This window comes from Alosa pseudoharengus, unplaced genomic scaffold, assembly GCF_046254945.1.
Source record: "Alosa pseudoharengus isolate Yale_2024_CS ecotype anadromous, Long Island Sound unplaced genomic scaffold, YU_APseudo_1.1 YU_APseudo_1.1_scf_3, whole genome shotgun sequence".
Classification (NCBI taxonomy): domain Eukaryota; kingdom Metazoa; phylum Chordata; class Actinopteri; order Clupeiformes; family Clupeidae; genus Alosa; species Alosa pseudoharengus.
The window spans coordinates 20,330,444-20,355,473 of record NW_027468718.1 but is presented as its reverse complement, the minus strand read 5'-3'; the positions used below and the strand labels follow the sequence as shown (position 1 = coordinate 20,355,473).

Below are 25,030 nucleotides of genomic sequence, written 5' to 3'. Positions count from 1 at the left end.
TCTCTTCTTATTCTCCTCTCTAACACTGTACTGAGTTTTGGTGTTGCTTACCAGAGGTGGATTTAACATGATTTTTTCATGTGTCATTTTTTCATTTACAGTAAACAAAATTTTGTGACTTCACCATGCCTCTACAAGGTTTTTTTTTCTGATTTGTTGTCTCACTTTAAATGAACACACAGTAAACACACTAGTAGTGACCTAGGCATATGACTCTCCCTCCTCTTTTCCTCATCTCTTTCCGATCACTTTCCTTTGTTGTTGTTTTTGCTTTAGCTGTCAATGGTGTGTGCTGTAGTCGCTTGTGTGTTGTACAAATATTGATATGTACTGTACACTTGCAGTATCACTTCACTTCATTTTGTGTTTTCCTATTTTCACCACATCCGAACTGTTTAGTGTCTAAACTAAAAACAAATGCATCACTGTCATGGAAATCAACTGTGAAAATATGGGCTCCTGTTTGTTCCTCCAGGTGGTGGTGAATGCCCTGCTGGGAGCCATTCCTTCTATCTTCAATGTCCTGCTGGTCTGCCTCATCTTCTGGCTAATTTTTAGCATCATGGGAGTCAATTTCTTTGCCGGAAAGTACCACTATTGTGCCAATAGTACCAATGGAGAACGCTTTAATGCAAGTGAAGTTGCAAACCAGACAGAGTGCAATAAAACAGAAGGGGCTCGTTGGAAGAATGTCAAAATTAACTTTGACAATGTGGCGTCAGGCTACTTGGCGTTATTGCAAGTGGTAAGGTTTTTCAGTGTAATTTTGTGTTTATGTTATGTTTCCAGTAGACTTAGTAATCCTGTGAATTTTAGGAGCTCCTATGTTGTGGGCGGCATCCAATGCATACATTATTACTGTGCCATATTTGCTATACACTGAGAAGCTAGTATTAGCACTTGAGCAAAGGTTAAATATTAGGCCTAATGGTACAATGGCCGCTAACTATAAGATAAACATACAAGCAGGGGAAAGTGCTACTAGGCTGTGCTGGCTTATCCTACAACAGGCAGTAGCAGGACTTTGATGAATACTTACGGTCGGGACACACCAACCCGACGGCCGACCGTCAGCAGAAAAGCAGTCGGACTGATCAGTCGGCTCCCATCTCCCCGAGTCGGTCCAAAAAGTGCTGTGGAACACACCAAAACGGTGACGCGGAGCGTACGTTCTGCACGTGCGTAAGACGTAATACGTTTCCATAACAGCAGCCAATGGACGGAAATGCCACTAGTTTCGGACTTCTCTGATTAAGCATTAGAACATATACTATAGAAATATATATTTTGTACTATTTTATTGTCATTGCTTGTGTTTGATGCCAATGAAACACTCTTTTGGACACAGAATAAATCATTTATTTTTGCCCGTTTATTAATAATAAATCATTTATTTTAGCTAGCTAACGTTAGCAGTAAACAAAAAGTTAATGGGAATGTTTGCGATCTAGGTAGCAACTAAGGACTTTGGTTAAACTTGTATGGTGTTGCAAACTAACCTGAAATAACATACGTTCAGCAACTGTATGGTAGTCTACTAGTTCTAGCAAAATATGTTAGGATAGTTTATCAAAATGGGTTCATAACTTTCATCGCTGAATGTAGGGCTAATGGTCATAGGTCTACTAATCTGAGATAATGTTTAGGCTAGTCAAGGGTTTTAGCCAATTAGATTGGTCATTAAGGCCGACGGCCAAAATGAACGGTGACTGACGACGGCACGGGACACACCGAACCGACTCGAGTCACCGACCTCGTCCGACTGACAATGGCCGAAAGACTCCAGTCACCGACCTCGCCCGACTGACATGGCCGATAATCGGGTTGGTGTGTCCAGGCCCTAGTGGTCGAAACACATGGACTGTTTGCCGATGCTCTGAAAAATATATAAACTTACATTCAAGACAGAGGGCCAGATGTATGTACATTTGCGAACATAGCGTTATCAGCGTCATGGACAAACCGCAGATTGTGAACGCTGTCAGACCCAAGTTTCCGTCGTATTTATCAATCGTTCAATCCATGTTGTAAACTGCACTTTTCTCTGCCTTTCTCCGGCCATAAACGCAATTTACGAACGTCCACAACTGAATGGCAGAGCCTACATACAAGCGCAGTTGAATGAAGTTAACTGATGACAACATTAAAAAGAATCAAACGTTTAGCGATCATAAAAATTATACCATACAAACTACTTGTGCACATAGGCTATGGAAGATTGGTCAAATCTAGCAAGTAGGAAAGTTTAAGTGAATGACGTGAAAGTGAAAGTAAGACATTCGAAAGGCCAACGAAAGTTAAGGTTGCTTTTGATAGTACAAAGACTTACAAAACTGGTGCTCCAAATAGCGATTCTGTTGTCTTTGAAAGGTTCTCTTATTGACGCATTGAACTGCAATTTGGATTAACACCTGCTTTTACAAGGCGTAAGTATTTAGGCGCAGAAAAGATGTGCGCTTTCAGGAGCAGTCTTTGTACATACTGCGGAATACATAATTAGCCGCTCTTTACTCTTCCCCTCCCATCTTTTTACGCTAAAGTCCCACTTTCCCCTGGATCCTCCCATGAATGCATATGCATGACACGAAAAACGCAATTTGCCATGTTCAGCTCCCACGACAGGCAGTTTGTGATTTTACATCATTGCGGCCTGTTTGTACATACCTCGCAATGATTTTACATAGGGCTGGGATAAACGATTATTTTTTAAACGATTAATCTAGCGATTATTTTTTCGATGCATCGATTAATCTAACGATTCATTTTTTCAGTCCGATTCGATTTCGATTCGATTCGATTATCGATTATCTCCCCATTAATTCACTATAATAGCAACTTATACATGTTTATTTACATATCTGAATGAAAAAACATGAATTTTTTAACATTGCAATATTTGTTTATTGCTCTTAAGATTCCAAAATAAGACTACGCCTATACAAGTGCAAAGTAATGCATTCTTAGTCAGAGGTAGCATTCAATAAAGTTCAGTAGTGTATGTCAATTAATTGAGTGCCTGTCATTTTAAGACGTTCGTGTGGGAATCCTTGCAATTAACATTAACACAGTTAAAAGGCTGCTGATGTGTGGATGCAATTCATAACGTAGTCAGTTCAAATAACGGTTTGTAGGGCCTATACTTCTCCTTTGGACAAGCACTCTTGGAAAACACTTTTCCATTTACATCGGGATTTTGCAAACATTCCAAGTCAATAAAATGAGCCCTGCATGATACAAGCAGCTGCAAGTAAGCATGCTAAACTTGACATCCAAACAGTATTCTAACGTTAGCTTTGAGATACTGCTTGATTGCATACTGTAACTTAACTTAGTTTAGTCTCCTCAATGTACTATGTTGTGATAAGATCTTAGCAGAGTTTAGAGTTTACTTTAACTTTTAATGCAGCAGTTTTGAACAAATTTGCACAGCATGGTCACGATGCTAAGCGGATTTAATAGCAATTTAGCCTATGCAGTGCTTTTATGTGGCAACAACAATCGTGAATATTTTGTTAAATGCACATGGAGAGGAGCAGCGGGCTCGTTACGAGAGAGAGCGGGCGGGGCGAGGAAAGGCTACAACATAGAGCAATGTGTTCTATCAATGTGTGGTGGCCGGTTTTTAATTTCGTGGTGCCCAGCCACAGATTAGTCAACGTATGGACGTATGGAACGTATGGAAAACACTGAAGGTGTAAAATTAAAAATATTTAGCAACACAGCACACGTTATGCTTGACAAATCGACGCTCATATTTTGCGTCGACGTATTTTTTGCGTCGACGTCATCGATTACGTCGACGCGTTGTCCCAGCCCTAATTTTACACGCACGTTGCGAAACATATACGCCTGAAGTGGGCACACATGCGTTAGTACATCTGGCCCAGAGTGCCTTAGTTTTGTTTGTTTTTTTGTCCTGGGTGTTATCTGTTACTTGTGATACATCTGTAATTCAATCTAGTCAATCTATTCAATCTATCAGTACTAGTTTGGAAAAACATTGCGCTCTCTGTAGCCTCTTAAATGTGATCTTATTGATTAACAGTATTCCTGACAGCACCGTTGCCCTATTACTGTCATTCACTATTGCCTCTTTAAGTACAACATGGAGAGGTCGAACCGATGCTAGCTGGTTGGCAGATATCTGTGCAACACTGTGCATGGATGCTTTTGATATAAAGAAAATAGTTCATGTCTTACAGCACTATTTAGGAAATGGTAACTTTCTGCTTAATTAAATAGCTAAATATATTTATCACTCATTTCTATACTACTAGCATGTGTAACATGGATCGATGACTGTGAATTTAGGCAAAAGATAGCTCCTTCCTATGGTGACCATTTGTCTGGATTACGTCTGGACAGTTCAGCTTTTCACACTCTGTCAGGAACTAGGTTGTGTGTGTCTTCCTTTTTGACATGCCATTTCACAATGCAAACTATGTGTAAGAAACCATGTTATGAATACCGGTATGTGCATTCTCTGCTGGGATTTGGAGTGGCATTCTATATTATGTTATAGGCTGTATAGGGCTTGGCAGCAGCCAAGACAACCTCCCTGTCCCCTCAACAACTTTATTGTGCTGAATGTAATTTTTGCCCCTTTGTCCTTTTTTGTGTACTCCTTTTCAGAATCTCCAGTGGTTGCCTTACTCCATAGGTTTAACATTTCAAAAGTAGCAAACATTGTTGCCCCAGAACTTTTTGATCAGAGCTTACTCTGACATTAATATTGTTTGAAACTTAAGAACACAAACTACCTGTTTTTCAAAGCCATACATCAGTGGTCAACAACCTTTTTGAGCCCAAGATCCCTGATCTCGGCCCTGAACAAAGGCAAGATCTACCTTGAAGCATCAAAACCAAAATACTTCCAATTTAAGGCCTTTTATTTAGGCAAATATATCAGTTCAAAAATATCACATCCTGCACCCCTTTGTGAATCCGTGCCTCTGTACCTTTTAGTCTTGGTTACACAAGGATGGCATACATTTTACAAACCGAAATCACATTTTCCTTATACAGGCTTCAATGAGAGAACAAAACTTAACATAGTCTTTACTTACATTATTTTGGTTTTGATTTTCTAATTGGATTAAGTGTTTGTGACAACACGTCATGATAAATTTGATAATGTTTGATCGCTGTTTTGGTATGAAGCATCTTTCACGTAATGAATGTGTACTATATAAAGTGAAAGTAACCTAGGCCTACTATGCGATCCCTGTCTGTAGGCTAGCTGTCTGTGCAAGTCCGCAATCAATTACATTCCTCAAATGGAGAACACATCCATGTTCCCTCATGTCTGATGGCCACTCTATGTAATCCTTCTGTGGTTGCAAAATTCCTGACAGTTGCTGATCGCTAAATTTTTCCTTTTCCTTTCTTGGAGGGTGCTCCTGCAAATTGGTTCTGTGCGCTTGTGTGTGTCTCTGCAAGGGGTTACATTCGGTTCATAATTAGATTAATGTTATCAGACAGCTGTAAAATGTGTGGTGGAATTTCTCACATTATGATGGCTAGAGTTACAGGATTGGAATAAATCATGCGCTATACCCGCAATCCCACACTGAAATGTAGGCCCTAAATCGGCTAATTAGCGCCAGATTTCTAAGAACAGGAGACAAGCCGAGATGAGCTATGAGACATACGTTCACACTCGGTATCATGTTTCAACACACTTCAGGTCAATATCACACCGGAATTCTCCTTTAAGGACTTTTTTCTTACACAGTTTGGCTTTTGTGCTCTCATCATAAACCAGAACCACATTAAGGTTATGTTTTAGTCCCTCACATTAGTGTTGTGTATTGGGTGCAATACAACATCATAAATGCCACCTATTTGACGTTTTTGTAAAACGTTATTTTGGATATTCCACCAGCAGCATCACTATACATCACCTTAACCAAACCCATTCCCTAACCTGAACCATAGATTGATGTTAATAGTTTGAGTGTCAACAAGAGTCAACAACTGAGTATCAACAGATAGTTTGTTTACGATCTGAGCATCTAAAGATCGTCTTTAGGGCACCATTCAAATAAAGTGTGGCTTAAGTGTTTTCCTGACGCAATTTACCAAGACAATATGATAATTTAATAGGTTTGTCACATACTCTGGTTTAATTGTGGCCTTTTCTCTTCCTCTGTCTCAAGGCAACATTTAAGGGCTGGATGCCAATCATGTATGCTGCTGTAGACTCACGTCAAGTAAGTAAGAGTTGCTCAGAGTAATTAAAATGAGTGTTTAATTTATATATTTTTTAATAATTGGAATATTATTTGATTTCTGAAGAGTCAAGGAAAATTGCTATTTGCATCTATACACTTATAGGTTGTTGAATATGATATAATTTAATCTTGTGGAAACAAATCAGATGTTTGTTGGTGTTAACTATATCCGCAGAGAGAAGAATGACCATGCTATGGTAATACATACAGCAGCGTATTTTAGAATAGGGAGATGAAACATTCAGCAAAAACAGTGGTTGCAATTTATTGAGTATGGAACAATGAATATGTCTTTTCATTGGCATCGGCAAAAAAATTCCGTATGGAAGCCGTTAAATTACCTACATTATATGTGGGAATTGCTTAATTGTGCCAAAATACTCATTTGAAATACATGTACAACAGTACTAAAGGCCCACACCACTTTAGTAAAATATTATTTTCAGTTGAATAAGATATCAGTTCTGTAACTTGGTGATCAGTGTTGCACTGTTTAGGATTATCAATCAATTTTCATAGTTTTCAAGATGCACATTACTGATTTGAGGTTTAAATCCCAGAGATTACCTCCACATTTATTGCCATTGTAAAGGTGCGTAAACAGATGGTGTGTAATCTTTGTTTCACAATGAAAAAAGTAACACCTCTTTTTAATGCATCTCATATTAAAGGGGGTCAGCTTGCTCATCGGCCGCAGTGAGGGCTGGAGCAGTCAGAGGAAAGATCTGATGAGCCTGACCCAACCCAACATACTCAAAACCTTATACCCACTCCCTCTTATAACTAGGATACAGTACCACGACTCACAACATCTTATACTAATCCTGCCAATCCTGCTGATTTCAACGCATAAACATTCATCACTCACACACTTACTGTACACACACGGACATGTCTATTCATGCACACACACACACACGCACCTCCTCCACCCCCATTGTAATCTGTCCCCTGTAGCATAGTGTTTTGTCAAATACTGTCTTTATATGTTTCATGTTTGTGCTCGCAAGCTCTGTCTATAATTTCAAATAGTCTTTGTGTACTGAACATCTTTTACACTTAGTTGGGTTATGTAAGGTTTGTGGGTTTTTGTTCATATTTGTACACAAATGAACTCTTCACAAACTTACAGAAGCACAGTAAACCTTAAGGAAAAGATTGTTCCTAGAATTCCCCCTAGAAGGCACCTAAGACTTTACATGTCGTATGAGATATTGGAAGTTACCCTGCAATGGAGGGTAATGTTTTTTTTTCTGTTGTTCTTGATGTTTTTCTTGACAAAGACATTGTCTGCCTACAGCTAAATGACCAGCCTATCTACGAAGACAAAATGGTTGCGTACATCTACTTTGTTGTTTTCATCATCTTTGGTTCATTCTTCACCCTCAATCTCTTCATTGGTGTCATTATTGACAACTTCAATCAGCAGAAGAAAAAGATAAGTATTGAGAAGGGTATTCATTGGGTCATACAAATGCCCATCGTTCTGTTAGATTCATGAATACACGATTTAGCAGTCTAATCTTAACAGTGCTCAATAGTGTCAGTAAATAGCATGTGTTTATAACTAAATTATTGTCTAAACTAAACAACAACAACAACAACACATTACATTTATATAGCGCTTTTCTCGATACTCAAAGCGCATCACATGGATGGGGGACCTCACTAGTAACCACCACCAATGTGTAGCACCCACCTGGGTGATGCACGGCAGCCATTATGCGCCAGAATGCTCACCACACACCAGCTTGAGGTGGAGAGTGAGGGATTGAATGAGCCAATTACAGTGGGGGATGATTAGGGTCTAAAGTCTTGTTGCCAGTAGTACCTATTTTCTGGCAATTCCAACATATCCATCTATTAACAAATTAAAGATTTAATTACTTTTATTGTACAGAAGATTTTGATATTTGCACCAACAAACTGAGAACAAGTGCTCTTTTGGCAAGCATTTAACTTGTTTGCTTTTCCCCTTTACTTTGGAGGTCAGGATATCTTCATGACTGAAGAGCAAAAGAAGTATTACAATGCCATGAAAAAGCTTGGATCCAAGAAGCCCCAGAAGCCTATTCCTAGGCCATCAGTACGTCTGTAGTTGCCTTTCTCTTTACCTTTTTAAGTTAATTTTATGAGGCCATGGGCAAGGCATGGGAAAAAAGTATTGTGCCTCTCTCCTATCCTTTGTGCAAGCTGCAAGCATCACACCACTCCCGAATATTTACTTGTTACTTTTCCATCTGAATGTGTCAGTTGTGTTTGTGTTTTCAAAGATATGCAAAGAGTTTAAATTATTGAGAGTAAACCGGCAAACGTGCATTTCATGTTAAATGTAATATTCCATGTACCGGTACTGTACATCAGTGTCATCTATCATGTTGTGAGTAACTTAATATTCACAATGACATCCACGTAGTGTGCTAACATGCTTTTCTCTTTTTCACTTTCAGAACAAAATACAAGGATTTGTCTTTGACCTTATAACCAAGCAGGGCTTTGATATTTTGATCATGGTTCTTATATTCCTTAATATGGTAACCATGATGATTGAGACGGATGAACAATCCATTGAGAAAGAGAACATCCTTTACAATATCAATTTGGTGTTCATTGTGCTGTTCACCTCAGAATGTGTATTAAAGATGTTTGCACTTCGCCATCACTATTTCACTGTCAGCTGGAATGTATTTGACTTCATTGTCGTCATCCTTTCAGTAGTTGGTAAGTACAGATTGACAAACTGTACTGTGCAAATATTGCAACACTAAGAAATATCTTTGGCTAAGCAGAAACCTGCTAAGGACCCTTAGTTTCATCACTTCTCTCTATTCTTCCAGGTATGTTTCTAGCAGACCTGATAGAAAAGTATTTCTTCTCGCCAACCCTGTTTAGAGTGATTCGTCTTGCGAGAATTGGGCGCATCCTACGCCTCGTCAAAAGTGCCAAGGGAATTCGCACTCTTCTGTTTGCTCTGATGATGTCATTGCCGGCCCTGTTTAACATTGGCATCCTCCTCTTCTTGGTGATGTTCATCTACTCCATCCTCGGCATGTCCTTCTTTGCCTACATAAAGAAGGAGGATGGCATAGACGACATGTTCAACTTCGAGACGTTCGGCAACAGCATGATCTGCCTGTTCCAGATCACCACCTCGGCTGGTTGGGACCTCCTCCTGTCGCCCATGCTCAACGTCGAGCCAGACTGCAACAAGACGAAAGAAAACCCCGGCAGTCGCAACAAGGGCGACTGTGGCAACCCGGCAGTGGGCATCGCCTTCTTCGTCTCGTACATCATCATCTGCTTCCTGATCGTGGTCAATATGTACATTGCCGTCATCCTGGAGAACTTCAGCGTGGCCACGGAGGAGAGTGCCGAGCCGTTGGGCGAGGACGACTTTGAGATGTTCTACGAAGTGTGGGAGAAGTTTGACCCCAAGGCCACGCAGTTCATCAACTACGACAAGCTGTCGGACTTCGCCAACGCGCTGAACCCGCCACTGCGCATGCCCAAGCCCAACGCGGTGGCGCTGATCAACATGGACCTGCCCATGGTGAGTGGCGAGCGCATCCACTGCCTGGACATCCTGTTTGCCTTCACCAAGCGCGTGCTGGGCGAGGGTGGCGAGCTGGACGTCCTGCGCGGCCAGATGGAGGAACGTTTCATGGCCTCGAACCCCTCAAAGGTTTCTTACGAGCCCATCTCCTCCACGCTGCGCCGCAAGCAGGAGTTCATGTCGGCCATCCTCATCCAGAGAGCTTTCCGGAGGTATCTGATCCGAAGGACTGTCAAACAGGGCTCCAGCATATTTAACTACAGCGAGAGCGACGAAGAGAACCCTCCGGACAAAGGCTCCACAGACAAACTGAACGAGAACACCTTGTCGGCTCAGGGCTCGGACAAAAGCCCGTCCACACTGTCCCCGCAGTCCAGTAATAGTGTAAGAGGGCCAGGAAAGGAAAAGTATGAAAAGGACAAGAGGGAGAAGGAAGTGAAATGCAAAGACAATAAACAGGGCAGTAAAGAAAATAAATGATACCATGATGTAGTATCATTTTGTGGCCAAAACGAAATTCCCAGCCCCTGAAGGTTACTAATGGAATCTAATCCCTTCAAGCCTTTGGATGTCTTATGTCAAAAAACAGCACCTGCAGATTACTGCAATTAAAGCTGACTGTTTGTGGTATTCTTAGGCATTTGGGGGATAACATTGTAGCCGGTTAATATAAATGGGGGACATAATTGAGGCTCACTACAAAGTGCTCTAAGTGCTATTGGTGTTTCATCTCAGTAAACAGTATCTTCTTCAGCAGCTCTCAAATGTCAAATGATACAACCAGTGTCTATCTTCAAAATGCCATACGTTATGAAAAGTATGTGTCATATAAAAACAGTTTTGATTATTTTACCCTAAATTGGCAATGGGGCATGTGTGCAGGACATGCAGAAACATGTTAATGTTTTAATCTTTAAGAGGCAAAAAAATTATGAAGCATCTTGAGACTTGTGTGTTCATCTCTTGCATGACAGTGCTGGACCAATCAAACAGAGGATAGGGTTGGAAGCACGAAGCTTTAGTCTCTCTGGTGATGTAGATTGGTTCTTAGTATACTGTGTGACGTTTCGGTGATTGAAAGCTGAATTGCTCGAGGCTAATAGCATGTGCCAGTGGTTTCAGGTTAGCTGCATCTAGCCCAGAAAACGTGTCTAGAACCATCAGCTTCAGGACATAGTTGATTCCCTGGTAAACATTTCTTAACTACATTCCACCGTGAGGCAGCCTATTGTAGTCCAGTGTTTCCTATGGTTTAACTGGTAGAAAATGTGCTATTTTTAGTAGTCACATTTTTATACCCATTTTCCCATCTATAGAACACCTGATCTTGAGAAGCATCACCGACATTCTTTGTGCATTGTGATGTGAGCATGTGTTATTTTCCCAGAGGAAGCTGGAAATTCTCTGAATTATGGTCATACCTCCCATCAGTAAGAAGGCTTTTGGTCCAAAACTGCTGTTGCAAAGTGCAATTTTAAAGAGATAAATGAAAAGGCAACAATATTTATAGCTTTGTATGTTGCTCTCACATGTAACAGTTATTGATTGTAGATATATACATTTAAGCATAACATATTTATATATGCATTTCTTGTAATAGTGTACAATTTGTAATATGTATTACGTTCATATGGTTCAACATTACTACATATGTTATGCAACATATACATACATATATATAATTTAATGTGCATAATGTATGATATTGTCTCTTTTCTGTATGCAAATTCTGTTGGAAGTTTCACTCTGTTCCTCTCTGTTGTAGTAATAATGTAATATACATGTTACTCATTATATTTGTTTTTATTGTTTATTTGAAGATATATTTGCACAGTCAGCATCACAGCCTAAACAGCAGGTTTCATTCAGCTACTTCCTAAAGTGGTCCTCCAAAAGTGATGTTATTATTATTATTATTATTATTGACACAGATTGTCAATGGCAAGCTTAGACCAGGATAAATAATTATTTACAGGGCAGGTCTAGAGTGAGCATGGCAGGATATGATTGTGGCAGTGGCATGGAATTTAACACATCCTTCATGGACACTTACATTTTTGTTTACATTTTTATATTTTTTCATCTCTTTCATGATTTTCCTTTTTCCCCATAATCTCTCTGCAGAGACCACATGACATGTCTTATAAGTGTTGCAATTACACTCCTAAATATAGTAAACAAAAGTCACACTGGTTTCGATATGCATGCAATAAAAGCATTCATTATCTGTGTATAATTGATATGCCTAAAGTACATGACAGCCTATGCATGTGATATACTTACAAATAATGAATATTTTGGTTGCACAGACACTCCATCTTTTATAATGTATGCATTATGCTTGTAGGTAATAAGGGGGCTGCATGCACAAGACACTGTTTTTTAAAGCCAAAAGAATAAAGATGCCATGTACCTTAGGTATGTCTGTGCAACTTGTTTTATTCCTTCTCAACAGAGTTGAATTCATCACTGTTTAGAACGATTATTTTACAAACAGCGGTCTATTGCGTGTAATGATGGTGATGTATTACATTGATTTGAGCTATTCCATGCAGCTTCTAGAATGCTAGATAATGTGACAAAACAAATCACTTCCTGCATAATGCCTCACGCAATAGCCCTACAACATATGGAAGTCCATATCAAACAAAGTTAAAGACAACATTGTCGCCTGTTTTCAGTCTAGGAAAAGTTTATTTGCCCATCTCTCTGAATGGGCAAGGAGCCATCAGATTCACATGTGCTTGGTGTGAATACAATCCTGTAAAAGACTGTAAATATTAGTATTATAAACATTATTATTATTATTATTATTGTGTAAATGAGTGTACAACTCATTCACCAGCCAGGGTCATGCATCTGCATGTTGGGCCAGCGTTAATGGACAGCCAACAGGAAGTGGCTCCGCAGATGAGCGTGCGAATGGAACATGATCTCTCAGTGCCATCAGCAATCTCTGCCAGTCATGGTGCTTTGCATAGCCCTAGCCTAGTCTCACAAATACTGAGGCGAGACATGGCAGTCACATCAGTCTCCTCGCATGGACTCAACCACTGTTTCAATCAAACGGTGGTTTGCTTTGCAAATACTTTAAAACCAAAAATATCTGGGAAGCTTACTCAAATTACAGACCATGGCTGAAACAGTATACGGTTGAGATGTTGATGATATTTTGTGAAAATGTTGAAGCTGTGAACATAATATTGGTATCATGCACCCTGTATCTAACCCTCCCCAAATACCACCATAGCCACTAGCCTATTTGGTTCATTAGTCTTTTACATGTTCACAATTTACATGTTCTGTTCTACCCCCTCTTAGGCTGTATCAATACAAATGGCAGTGATGAGAAAACAGCAGTAGAGAGGCTGCATGCTATGTGTCACTCTGAGTCATGTTGGATTCTCTATCCTAACTCCATCCTTGATTTGAATTATTACATTTAAACTGGTAAACGTCAGGCGTGACCATCATCACCATCATCAACAACTACCATTGTTTATTCAGAAAAGATTCTGAATATTCCAAATGTCAGGTTAACAAAAATTTTAATTAATGTTAGTTGATGTGTAGATAAATCAGTGAAGACATACATATTTGTTTTAATTATTACTCTAAATGCATATCAACATTTATAGCAAGCATTTCAAAACACAGATGAGTGATGACATCATAAAAGGGAGTCATGCCAGGAAAGTAGCCTACTATGTAGTCTAAGGGATAATGTATAGAACACCGGACATTATCAGGAAAATAAGTCCCGACACGGTGAACCGACCCCGACGCACCATAAAAAAAAAAACTCCACATGATATGTTTCTTTACATTTATTTGTAACCGGCGTTTCATCATATGACTTTTACTGAGAAACAAATAGTTTGCAACACACCCTGAACTTGAATAAAACATTCTAGAACACAGCTGATCAACCGTCTGCTTTCACCATTGCAAGAGGTGACAGGACTACTTGCGGAGTGATATGAAAGACATAAATCTGAAGAACAAAACTCGTTGCCATTGACAGCGGTAATTACTAGCCTGGCTAACGTCAGTTTTTATCCCCAGGCCATCCGAATTTTGAACTCACACTATACTGACATTGCACTCATTCACTCCTCACTCATTCACTCCTCAGCACTCATGACCCCCCCCCCCCCACACACACACACACACACACCTACATGACTTTTAGCACTTTTACACCCCTCTCCCTATGCTACAGACCTTTTATTTATTTTATTATTTCATCACGTCAAAACACACACACACGTAGGCCTATTTGACTTTCTCCAACTTTTGCACATCTCCATAGAACTTTTTATTTATTATTTTTGATTTCTCCTCCATCTATCTACCCATGTCCTTGATTGCCTAGCCTTTCTGCCCCCACCCCCACCCCCATCCCCAACATACACACAAAAAACACACACACTTACATCATCACTGTCATCACCTCACATACATACAGCCAGTGTTGCCACAGTTACCTTGAAAAAGTAATCTGATTACTGATTACTGATTACTCCTTTAAAAAGTAACTTAGTTACTTTACTGATTACTTGATTTTAAAAGTAACTATGTTAGATTACAAGTTACTTTATTAGTTACTTTCAGCAGCTGCCGACAACACCCCCAACGCCTCAACATAAAAATGATAACCGGTTTTGCCAATACTCACTATACTGGAAGTGCATTTTAACAGCAATGTATAGCAGACATCCCAACCTAACCTACTTAGATACTGAAATTCAGATGTTTGTTCAATAATGTCTAAGTACACCAAATAAGGAAGGCCTATTGATAGAAATTGTTATAGTAAAATATGTAGATTTTTTTTCATGTAGCCTTGGCAACTAGCCATCTTGTAGCCTATAGGCCTGAGTAATATGCAAATGAAATTACACTTGTTAAACTCACCTCAACAAGTCTTTTGCAATCATTTAACCCGCCGTGAGCAATGCTAAAGTTGCTGTTACAAACAGTGCAGTGTGCAAGATTATCATTATGTTTTAATCTTTTGAGACAATTGGATGCACTTTTGTGTAGTCTGATGTGAAATGGGTCTTAAATCTTCCTTTTTGAGGGGCACTGACGCTGCCATGACGCTTCTGTTCCTAGATACACTGACTGAACTGATTAATTATGTTTGGGAGAAAAGAGATATAAGCACTTACACTGAAAACGGATTGGTTGATTTAGCAAAACAGACCAGGATGCTCTCTGTCTTGGATGCGCTTCAGTCAGAAACGCACCACTCCTCTCTCTCTCCCTCTCCTTTGTGTGCGCATTAAGCTATGCACACGCGATTTGAAGCAAAGATTCTATCTTTGATTTGAAGTCCGGTCTGGCTTGCGTGCTCTTGTTCGCTCTAGGTTCCGGGAGATTTTATGTAATTTGCGGGCGTCAGGAAGCCGCTATCAATATGTGGGAGACTCCCAAAAGTTCGGGAGACTTGGGATGTCTAGCTAGACAGCACTTTGTCGCCAGCACAGAATGTACAATGTACCTTAATGTTGTCATGTTTAGCTGACACAAACTCAAAGTAATGACTGATGAAATGTGCATCTCTCTCTCTCTCCCTCCATTGTTGTTTTCGTTTGTGTCGCTGCACGTGAATTGTCCTCATGCTGAAAACGTGAGCATAGCCTACATGACATTAATCCCCAAGACAAGAAGAAAGCAAAGAATATATCTTTTTATTAAGGAAAATGACAAAAATAGTAACGCACAGTAACTTAGATAAGTAACTTTAATCTGATTACTGGTTTGTAAATAATAGCGCGTTAGATTACTCGTTACTGAAAAAAGTGGTAAAAATAGACTAACGCGTTACTAAGTAACGCGTTACTGGCATCACTGCATACAGCACACTGCTTGCTACAGTAAGCCTCCTCTACATACTTGCTGCACACTGCCCCCCCCCCCTACATACACAGCACATTGTCTTCAGGATCTTCTCCAACGCATATCCTCTACATACTTACAGCACACTGCCCCCACCTACCCACACACTACACACACACACACACAGCTCCACTCCCCTCCCGCCCACACACACATCTGCACTGTCATCACTCACATACATCATACATACAGTACTCTGCTTGCAATAGTAAGTCCCTTCACCATACTTGCAGGACACTGCCCCCCCCCCCCCCCCTCTCCCCTACATACACAGCACATTATTTCATCAGGAAGCTTCTCCAACACACATCCCCAACATACTTACAGCACACTGCCCCCCCCAATACACAGCACATTGTCTCATGAGGAAGCTTCTCCAACACACATATTGCACACTGCCCTCTCCCCACATACACAGCACACTATCCCATCTCCCTTGTCATCCCCCCAACACACACACCAAGACCCCATGTAGTTGGGTTAGCCCCTTGAGCTGTGGATCTGCCCAAGGTTTCTTCCTTAGTAAGGGAGTTTTTCCTTGCCCCTGTTGCTCTTGGGTGCTCCTTGTTGGTGCCCCCCCCCCCAATCCTCCCCCACCTTTCTTATGCAGCCCTTGCCACTTAATCTACTAAACCCCTCTTCTAGTGCAATAAATTCCATAAATGCACAAATAGGCTGACACCAGACATAATTTCACTGCATTTCTTACATCCAGTAACTATATGCATGTGACAATAAACTTCCTTGTATCCTTGTATCCTTGTCAGACCCCATCTCATTGAGATGGGGTCTGGGAACTAGACATTCATTTTCTCGTATTTGAAATGTGGTTTACGAATGCCCAGAGCCGTTTATTGGGCGCTACGAATGTCTATCAAATGCGTCTGTACAAAGCTCATAACGGCTTCGGTGTGTCGTCATCGTCTTGCTGCCCTCCCTCCGTTCTGTGATTGGTTCCTTCGTTGAGGTGAAAACAAAGTCCATAGAATCCAGGCTGCCTAGCAGCGTGAATAAAATTGCGCGAGTAAGGCAGCATGGGAAAACCCAGGCTAGGTAATTACATGAATAGCCTATATTTTACCGTAGAACGTTGGGAAATCCCATTCAAGTCAATGGACCGTTCTACTAGCATTGTGAAGTAAATAATATATATAAATGAAAATATCGAGAGTTTTGAGGCAGAGGACATCCCAAAAAATATTTTGTACAGTATGAATCTTAATTGCTCTTTTACATAATACTTTCTTCCCTTTTATGATGTCATCACTCAGTTGTGTTTTGAAATGTGATCTTGACTGAAATGGCTGTAAATGGTTGGTAAATGTTGTCATAGTCCATTTGGAGTAATAATTTTAAAAATATGTATATCTTCACTAATTTATCTACACATTAACTAACATTAATTAAACATTTCGTCAACCTAACATTTGCCCCTTAAGCTCTTTCCACAGCAATGTCCTGAGCTCACAATCGTACAACAACAATAATCAAATAACAAACAACATAATAAAATGAAATGCAAAAGTAAAAAAAGAAAATAAACAAATTCATTCATTAAAGGTACTGTGGTAAAAATGAAGTATTAATCCACAAAGAGGCAAAAAGTAACGCACAGGCAAGCCAACAACACTGTACAACAGCTATATGTCTATCATACCATTAAACTGGTCTAGTGAGTTTGAATACCTCTTGTAATTTGTTTCTATTTATTGGGTGTAAACATATTACAGTTTTTTCTGATAGCTTAAACACATTTTTTGTAACTATGGCTTTTTTTTGCAAAACTCTACACACAAATAGGAAAACCTTTCACCCAATCAGCAAAACATTGTAGTTCTCTTGCAAAAGCTAACACACCTTGCTTAACTCTTCACACCTTCGTAAAAATTGTGTTTTCGTATCAAACAGTAAACACAAGCCATCACAATAGTAACCACACAATGTGCCAACTACACACTGATGGTATGAATAAAAAACACATCTGGCTTTTGCTTTCTCTGTGCACAAGATAGACTATGTCAGTTTGAGGTCATACTTTTGTCATAGTTCTGTAAACATACAGGGATCCAAACTTCAAGTATTGGTGTTTATTTACACACATCAAAACAAACACAAGTGTGTTTTTCCAAGTCAAAACACAAAATTTCACTGAGACAAAACAAATCAGTCTTCATTGGGTCGTCTCTCTCAAAATTTCGTCTACATCACATGCAATGTCCTAGTCCAAGGCACCGGGCAAAATATATTCTGGGATGCCGTATGACAATATCCCCACATGTAGACTGATTTTTTTGCCTGTAAAAGGGCTATTTCTTTCTCTTCTTACCCTTCCTCTTTCCCCTCCTCGTCCTCCTCTTGCTCCTCCGTGTCCTCTTCCTCTAACTTCACCTCCTTGTCCTTGTCATCCTCTCCCTCTCACTTCTTCACCTCTGCATCCTCTTCCTCCTCTTCTTCCTCCTACTTCTTCTCCTCCACGTCCTATTCTTCGGCCTCCTCTAATTCTTACTTTCCTCACTCTTCCTGCTCCCTCCATTGTACCCATTGTACATTACCTGTGGCTTATTTATAGTGCTTAGGCTGATTGCAAAGTGAACTAATTATCTAAAACAGTTTTCACATGAGAAAGTGTGCCAGAGAGTTGGCAAAATAGTGAAAATAATAGCCATACATGTGTATAGATTTGCTAGGAGTGTGTTCATCATTGAATGTAAAGCATGAGTTGTGCTTACAGTTCCGCAAAAAGAGTGCTGTGCAGTGAATTGTGCCTACAGTTGTGCAAAGTGTGTGTTACAAAATTGCTGACTGCACAAACTGAGTGCAAAGCAGTGTTTGTGCTTTTAGTTTTGCGAACTCAGTGAGTGGTTTTGCTATAAGTATTAATAGGCTAGTTTTAGAAATTGTGCTATAAGAATCACGGTTGTGTTTAAGCATTCAGAAAAAACCTGTAAAGGCACATTTACCAAACTGAGATTAGTGAAGCTTGAAGGGTTAAATCCCTGTGAGTGTGTATTATGAAAAACTGATTTAATTTTTAAAAGAGAAAGGTAGACATGTAACTTGCTTATAGTTGATTGACTATAATGGCCAATTATAATTATATAATGGCCATTCTGTTTTCCAGAGAGAAGCATGACCTGATACTGTAGTACACCATCTCTGAGATCAAGTACAGTATTTGTGTTTTAAATTATAGTTTGTTTGTCATCTAGCTAAATAACCAGATATTTGTAATTGTAAGTTCAATTTGGGTCTCATTCGGGGAAGAAACACTATAGGCATTAAAATCACACTTGATCTAGTAAATTTGAGAATTTCCAAGGATTTCTGCACACGACGAACCAAACGAACCAAAATGAAAATCATTGTTTTCAGTCCCTGATTATAATTGTGCATTATATCGTTTTATATATGAATGGCTGTGTACGAGTGTATATTAGATTTGCATACAGTAGTTTCTATAAGGCTGATATTTGGTAATCCAAACGTACAATCCAATATGTCACATGGCAATCTTGATGGATGGCAATGAGTGTAACAAATCAGCCATGATGTAGGAGGTATGCTAGGTAGCCTATTTTTATTCTTGAGGTCACACCATTCAACCAGCAAACTTGCAGCAGTCTTAAAGCCAAGAGTACACAGCAACAAACGTAAACTACAGTCCAAACTGTTTAGAGAACGAAACAAAGGACACGGCTTAGCGCTGTGTACAAATGCTACTCAGAGAAGGAGGTGAAACCAAAGAATTTAAATACACAAACATGTGATTACTACAACCAAAGGGGGAGTCCCAGACTTCAGGTGCTGCTTGTTAAGGGTGACAAGTTAAAAACAAAGGAAATCATCCAATTAGTAAGTGGGTGACCAGGACCTAATTGAGGCTGCAGCTGCCAGGAGTCGTCACAGATAGTGTATAGCCTATATCAATATACACAACAACAGAAACACTTTGTAGCTGGCTTTACACTTTCAATAATCCTACAATAAAAATGATTAATCTCCTCTTTGTAAACAACATGATGTCTTTCTAAGATAGGTAGGAGGCCCTGTTTCAAGTGGCTAACCACACATAATTGCAAAAGCATTAGGGCCCATGCAGGGCTTTTTTCCAGTTCCCCGTTGTAATGAATGTTTCTCTGATCATTTAAGCTCAACCACAATCAGCATTAGTCCCACTTCACATCCGGAGAGGCCACCAATTCCTGAGCATGTCCATTTGTCAGGGCTTGTAATGAGCACTTTACAGCAAATGCTTCATCACTGCATGATTTAATAAATGGACATTCAAGATACACCCTTGTGTCATCCATCTCATGGACTGTAAGAAACATACTACGCATCCTCAAAAATATAAGTCAGAGTCGGTGTATGCAATCGTAAGTCATTACTGGCTACATCATTAAGGAAAAGTGGGAGGGTTTCATATCTTTAGCTAGGAAATATACCTATATATACAGGTGCTGGTCATATAATTAGAATATCATCAAAAAGTTGATTTATGTCAGTAATTCCATTAAAAAAATGAAACTTGTATATTATATTCATTCATTACACACAGACTGATATATTTCAAGTGTTTATTTCTTTACATTTTAATGATTATAACTGACAACTAATGAAAAGAAATGTTGGCTTGAAAAGTATGAACATGAAAAGTATGAGCATGTACAGCACTCTTAGTTGTGGCTCCTTTTGCCTGATGCGGCGTGGCATGGAGTCGATCAGTCTGTGGCACTGCTCAGGTGTTATGAGAGCCCAGGTTGCTCTGATAGTGGCCTTCTACATTGTTGGGTCTGGCGTATCGCACCTTCCTCTTCACAATACCCCATAGAAAATGTTTTATGGGGATAAGGTCAGGCGAGTTTGCTGGCCAATTAAGAACAGGGATACCATGGTCCTTATACCAAAGTCCTTTTAGGCAAGTCACTCGGCGGCCATATTGCAATGCTTTTTGGGCACTCATCGGGCATCCTATTCGGCAGAAATGCGCGTGCGCAAGGCTTCACGACACCAATCTTGCTCCAGCTGATTGCACGATGTCTTCACAACACACCATATGATTGGCTCAATGTATTCACATCACACCACATGATTGGCTCAATGTATTCACATGTCAACGTTTTGCCGATGAAGGGGTGGGATATGTGTAGACAACGGCCATATTAGCATTACAAACTAGCCCCATGCATTTCTATGGAGGATTTTTTGAGTGCTGTGTCTCCTCATTAGAACGTCTCTGCTTAAACCAGCTACTTGTAGCTTTGGCACTGTGTGCAGGTGCCAAGTCCTGTTGGAAAATGAAATCTGCATCTCCATAAAGTTGGTCAGCAGCAGGAAGCATGAAGTGCTCTAAAACTTCCTGGTAGACGGCTGCATTGACCTTGGACCTCAGAAAACACAGTGGACCAACAGACATGGCACCCCAAACCATCACTGACTGTGGAAACTTTACACTGGGCTTCAAGCAACGTGGATTCTGTGCCTCTCCTCTCTTCCTCCAGACTCTGGGACCTTCTCTAGGACAGACTCTTCTTTCAGACTCTGGGACCTTCTCTGGGACAGACACTTCTCATCAGAGAACATAACTTTGGACCACTCAGCAGCAGTTTTGTCTTTAGCCCAGGCGAGACGCTTCTGACGCTGTCTCTTGTTCAAGAGTGGCTTGACACAAGGAATGCGACAGCTGAAACCCATGTCTTGCATACTGTACGTCTGTGTGTGGTGGTTCTTGAAGCACTGACTCCAGCTTCAGTCCACTCTTTGTGAATCTCCCCCACATTTTTGAATAGGTTTTGTTTCACAATCCTCTCCAGAGTATGCCTATAGCTTGTACACTTTTTTCGACCACATCTTTTCCTTTCCTTCGCCTCTCTATTAATGTGCTTGGACACAGAGCTCTGTGAACAGCCAGCCTCTTTAGCAAAGACCTTTTGTGTCTTGCTCTCCTTGTGCAAGGTGTCAATGGTCATCTTTTGGACAACTGTCAAGTCAGCAGTCTTCCCCATGATTGTGTAGCCTACTGAACTAGACTGAGAGACCATTTAAAGGCCTTTGCAGGTGTTTTGAGTTAATTAGCTGATTAGAGTGTGGCACCAGGTGTCTTCAATATTGAACCTTTTCACAATATTCTAATTTTCTGAGATACTAAATGTAGGGTTTTCATTAGTTGTCAGTTATAATCATCAAAATTAAAAGAAATAAACACGTGAAATATATCAGTCTGTGTGGAATGATTATACAAGTTTCACTTTTTGAATGGAATTACTGAAATAAATAAACTTTTTCATGATATTCTAATTATATGACCAGCACCTGTACATATGTTGTCTGAGGGCCTCTGAACAGAAAGTGTAGTGTTAGAGCCTATAAACATCTTGTGTGTGAAGCTTTTGATAAATTATTAAAGAGAGCTACAGTTCTTGCTTTTGCCTGCGGTTTGTTCAATTTGTTCTTAGACAAGAGCAACACAATCAACCTTTAGATTTATTGTGGTACCTGTAGCCAAATCATCTAGAAAATAGTTCACTGGGAGATATTTGCAGTAATATGAAAGTAATTATCCTCTTAAGCCATGTGGACAAATAGAACATTGACCTGTTATGTTGTGTGTATTGAGTATATGATCTAAGAGCTACCAAACATTTTGTACAGAACCACCAACCATGCACCAAAAATGCATTAAACTCCAGAAACAAACTCTGTAGGTTTTTGTGTAGGTTTGTAGTAAAGGTGTTGCTCATAAGACATCCTTTGAACAAGTAATTTGATATTTCTGCCAACATTGTCCAGCTTATAAATGCTGGTACTCCATCTCTTACTGACACACAGCAATACTAAAATGCCAGTCAGAGGAAAATCAATATGCTCTCAGCTAAAGCACAAACAAATGGATGCGTTTGACCACCTACAGCCCCCAGTGGCCTCTATTCCTTAGTGTTTTCATATGGCCAAGGAAATGGACAACCGTGGCAGCGATGTGTCTTCATTCTCCACTATGGCGTCCATCTCTGGAACCAGCTTCCAGAGAACATAAAAAAACACCATTTTTAAAACTAGGCTAAAGACCAAGCTGTTCTCAGATGCTTTCTGCCGTTAATGCACATTTGTTTAATAGTTTTTATGTACTATTTTACTAATTACTAATTTACTAATTTATTTACTTATCTATTTATTTTTTATTATCATTATCATTGTTTTTGTGTGAAGCACATTGCATTGCTAAAGTGTATGAAATGCTCTATACAAATAAATTTGCCTTGCCTTGCCTCATGGGCTTGTGTTCCCTACGCTGTAGGCAGGACTGAATGCAGGGTGGTCCTGTCTCATTCTGCCATTGAAATGTGCAATGAGGTTGCAGATTCTCCCCCTCTTGTTGCTTGGCAACATGACATCATTGCTCTGTGTGTATTTGACAGGCCTGCTCTTTAATTTTGTTTCCTGTGCTCAGAACTTAGGTTGTTCTGCAAGCTCTCCTCTACCTTTACGTGTCTCCAAATGTTAGTCTAAACTGGCTTACTAGCTAGAATGTGTAAGCTTAGCAATAAATCCAAATCTGATTATTGTGCAAAGAAACCTCTGAGTTGTCTTAAGATTCCAAGCACCTGCCAAGAAACAACAAATGTTCAATGATAGAGGCATATTGGAAAATTAAATCTATACAGTCATACAACTACTTATGAGCTATTGATATAACTTATTAAAACTACAGCGGCAGTGGATAAAGGACAGTTTGTCGATACCAAATGCACTACTGTGGTTGCATATTAAATTAATAAAGAGTCCTACAGAATAACGATTGACAAACGGTTAGATGGGAGGGGTTATAATGGGCTAATTTTAAGCTTGCCAGGCATAAGAAATTTTAAAGGGTTTTAAAAAGTTTTTAAAGTTCCTCTTAACCTCTACACTTGTAAGCATAGGTCTACAATGTGGTTCAGATATACACCATAAATGTGACACAAACCTCTCTAGCTGTAATGATGCATTTATGACTGCAGAGGAAACAGCTCTGGCCGGGCACAGTATCATTTACCACAATCATCCACATCAGACCACTGAGGACTCAGGTCCACAATAACTAGCCCATCTAATGGTATTGAAAAGAAAAGTCCGGTTGTTATTATGGGGTGAGGGGAAGAAGATTTTAATTTGTAATATTGCGAAATAAAATAGAAACACTAGTAGCAGGGAAATGTGATTTCACACTAAAACAACCTTAACTGCCTATAGAGATTGAAATCTGGTACTTGACATTATGTATAAGGTTTACGCTCCTGCTGTGTCTTAATACAACCCATATGGTGATCTGAGATAGCATACTCCTGGGGAAAATGTTTTGGTTTACCGACTATCAGTTACCTTCACGTTGTTTTCAAGTTTGACACACATTAACAAAGGATATTTTTGTGGAAAATACCACATTTAATCTCAATGGCATTCAGAAACCTCAATTCAACAGAACTGAGTGGCAGATCAAATGAAAACAGTGTCTCTTGGGCAAATGTGGAGCTGCCGCCTCTCTACTGTGTGCTTTGGAACCAGCCAAACCAGAGCCACCATAGCTGATGTGCAGGGCTCAATACCAACCTGATTTACTCTCCCATTGATGACTGCTGCAGAAAGTAATGATTATATGCCAGGACTTGTGTGAAACTGTATCTGACAAGGCGTGTAAGGTCTCCCTTGGGACACAATCCCTGGGCCTACAAGTGGGACACTAACCATTTGCAAAACTCTTCAGTGCCATCCCAAGTTACTCAAAGCTCAGGTTTCATAATTTTCCAATCATTTTCACTCATTTGTATGCTGTACTATTTACCTACTTCTGGGAGGTTTGTTTCATATCAGCAGATTTTATCGCGATACTAGTAATATGATGTTGGAATTATGGTGACAACTCAGCCAGAATAACACAGGAAAACTGTAAACAAAGAGCCTAATACCAACAACGTATAACACATCTGAATGCATAATGACAGATTTTGGCATATACATAAAAACATTTTGTAAACTGAGGAAGCTTTGCGGTGAATTTTAGAAAAATAACATTGATCCAGCTTGTCTAAATGAACTCTATTGTGCACAATGTCTGCTTACAGGGCAGATTGTGTGACTACCAACTGACCACCAAATGTATTCTGATGGATCCTATCTTAGAGTTTCAGATGTGCTCCAAACCACAGAATCTGACTCAGATCATTTCCATCCATTCAAAGCACCGAAACCCCAGTTTTACATGCTATGGGAATGGAGTTTCCATGTGACCCCTACTTTTTGCCATGTTTTGTCTGCATAATTAACACAATTATTCTGCATGATTAACATAATTTCAAGATTTGAC

General features: G+C 39.8%; 1 protein-coding gene across 3 annotated transcripts in view; it reads left to right on the top strand.

Annotated features, from left to right (window-relative positions):
• Positions 1-12,203, top strand: part of scn1laa (sodium channel, voltage-gated, type I-like, alpha) — a 36,773-nt gene extending 24,570 nt beyond the window's left edge. For all 3 annotated transcript variants that reach the window (XM_076263514.1, XM_076263512.1, XM_076263513.1), the window contains 6 exons: positions 476-745; positions 6,159-6,212; positions 7,534-7,671; positions 8,215-8,319; positions 8,684-8,954; positions 9,071-12,203. In XM_076263514.1, coding sequence (XP_076119629.1) covers positions 476-745; positions 6,159-6,212; positions 7,534-7,671; positions 8,215-8,319; positions 8,684-8,954; positions 9,071-10,266 — 2,034 coding nt within the window. In that variant the 3' untranslated portion in view covers positions 10,267-12,203. The remainder of the gene's footprint in view (positions 1-475; positions 746-6,158; positions 6,213-7,533; positions 7,672-8,214; positions 8,320-8,683; positions 8,955-9,070) is intronic.
• The last annotated feature ends 12,827 nt before the right edge of the window (positions 12,204-25,030 follow it).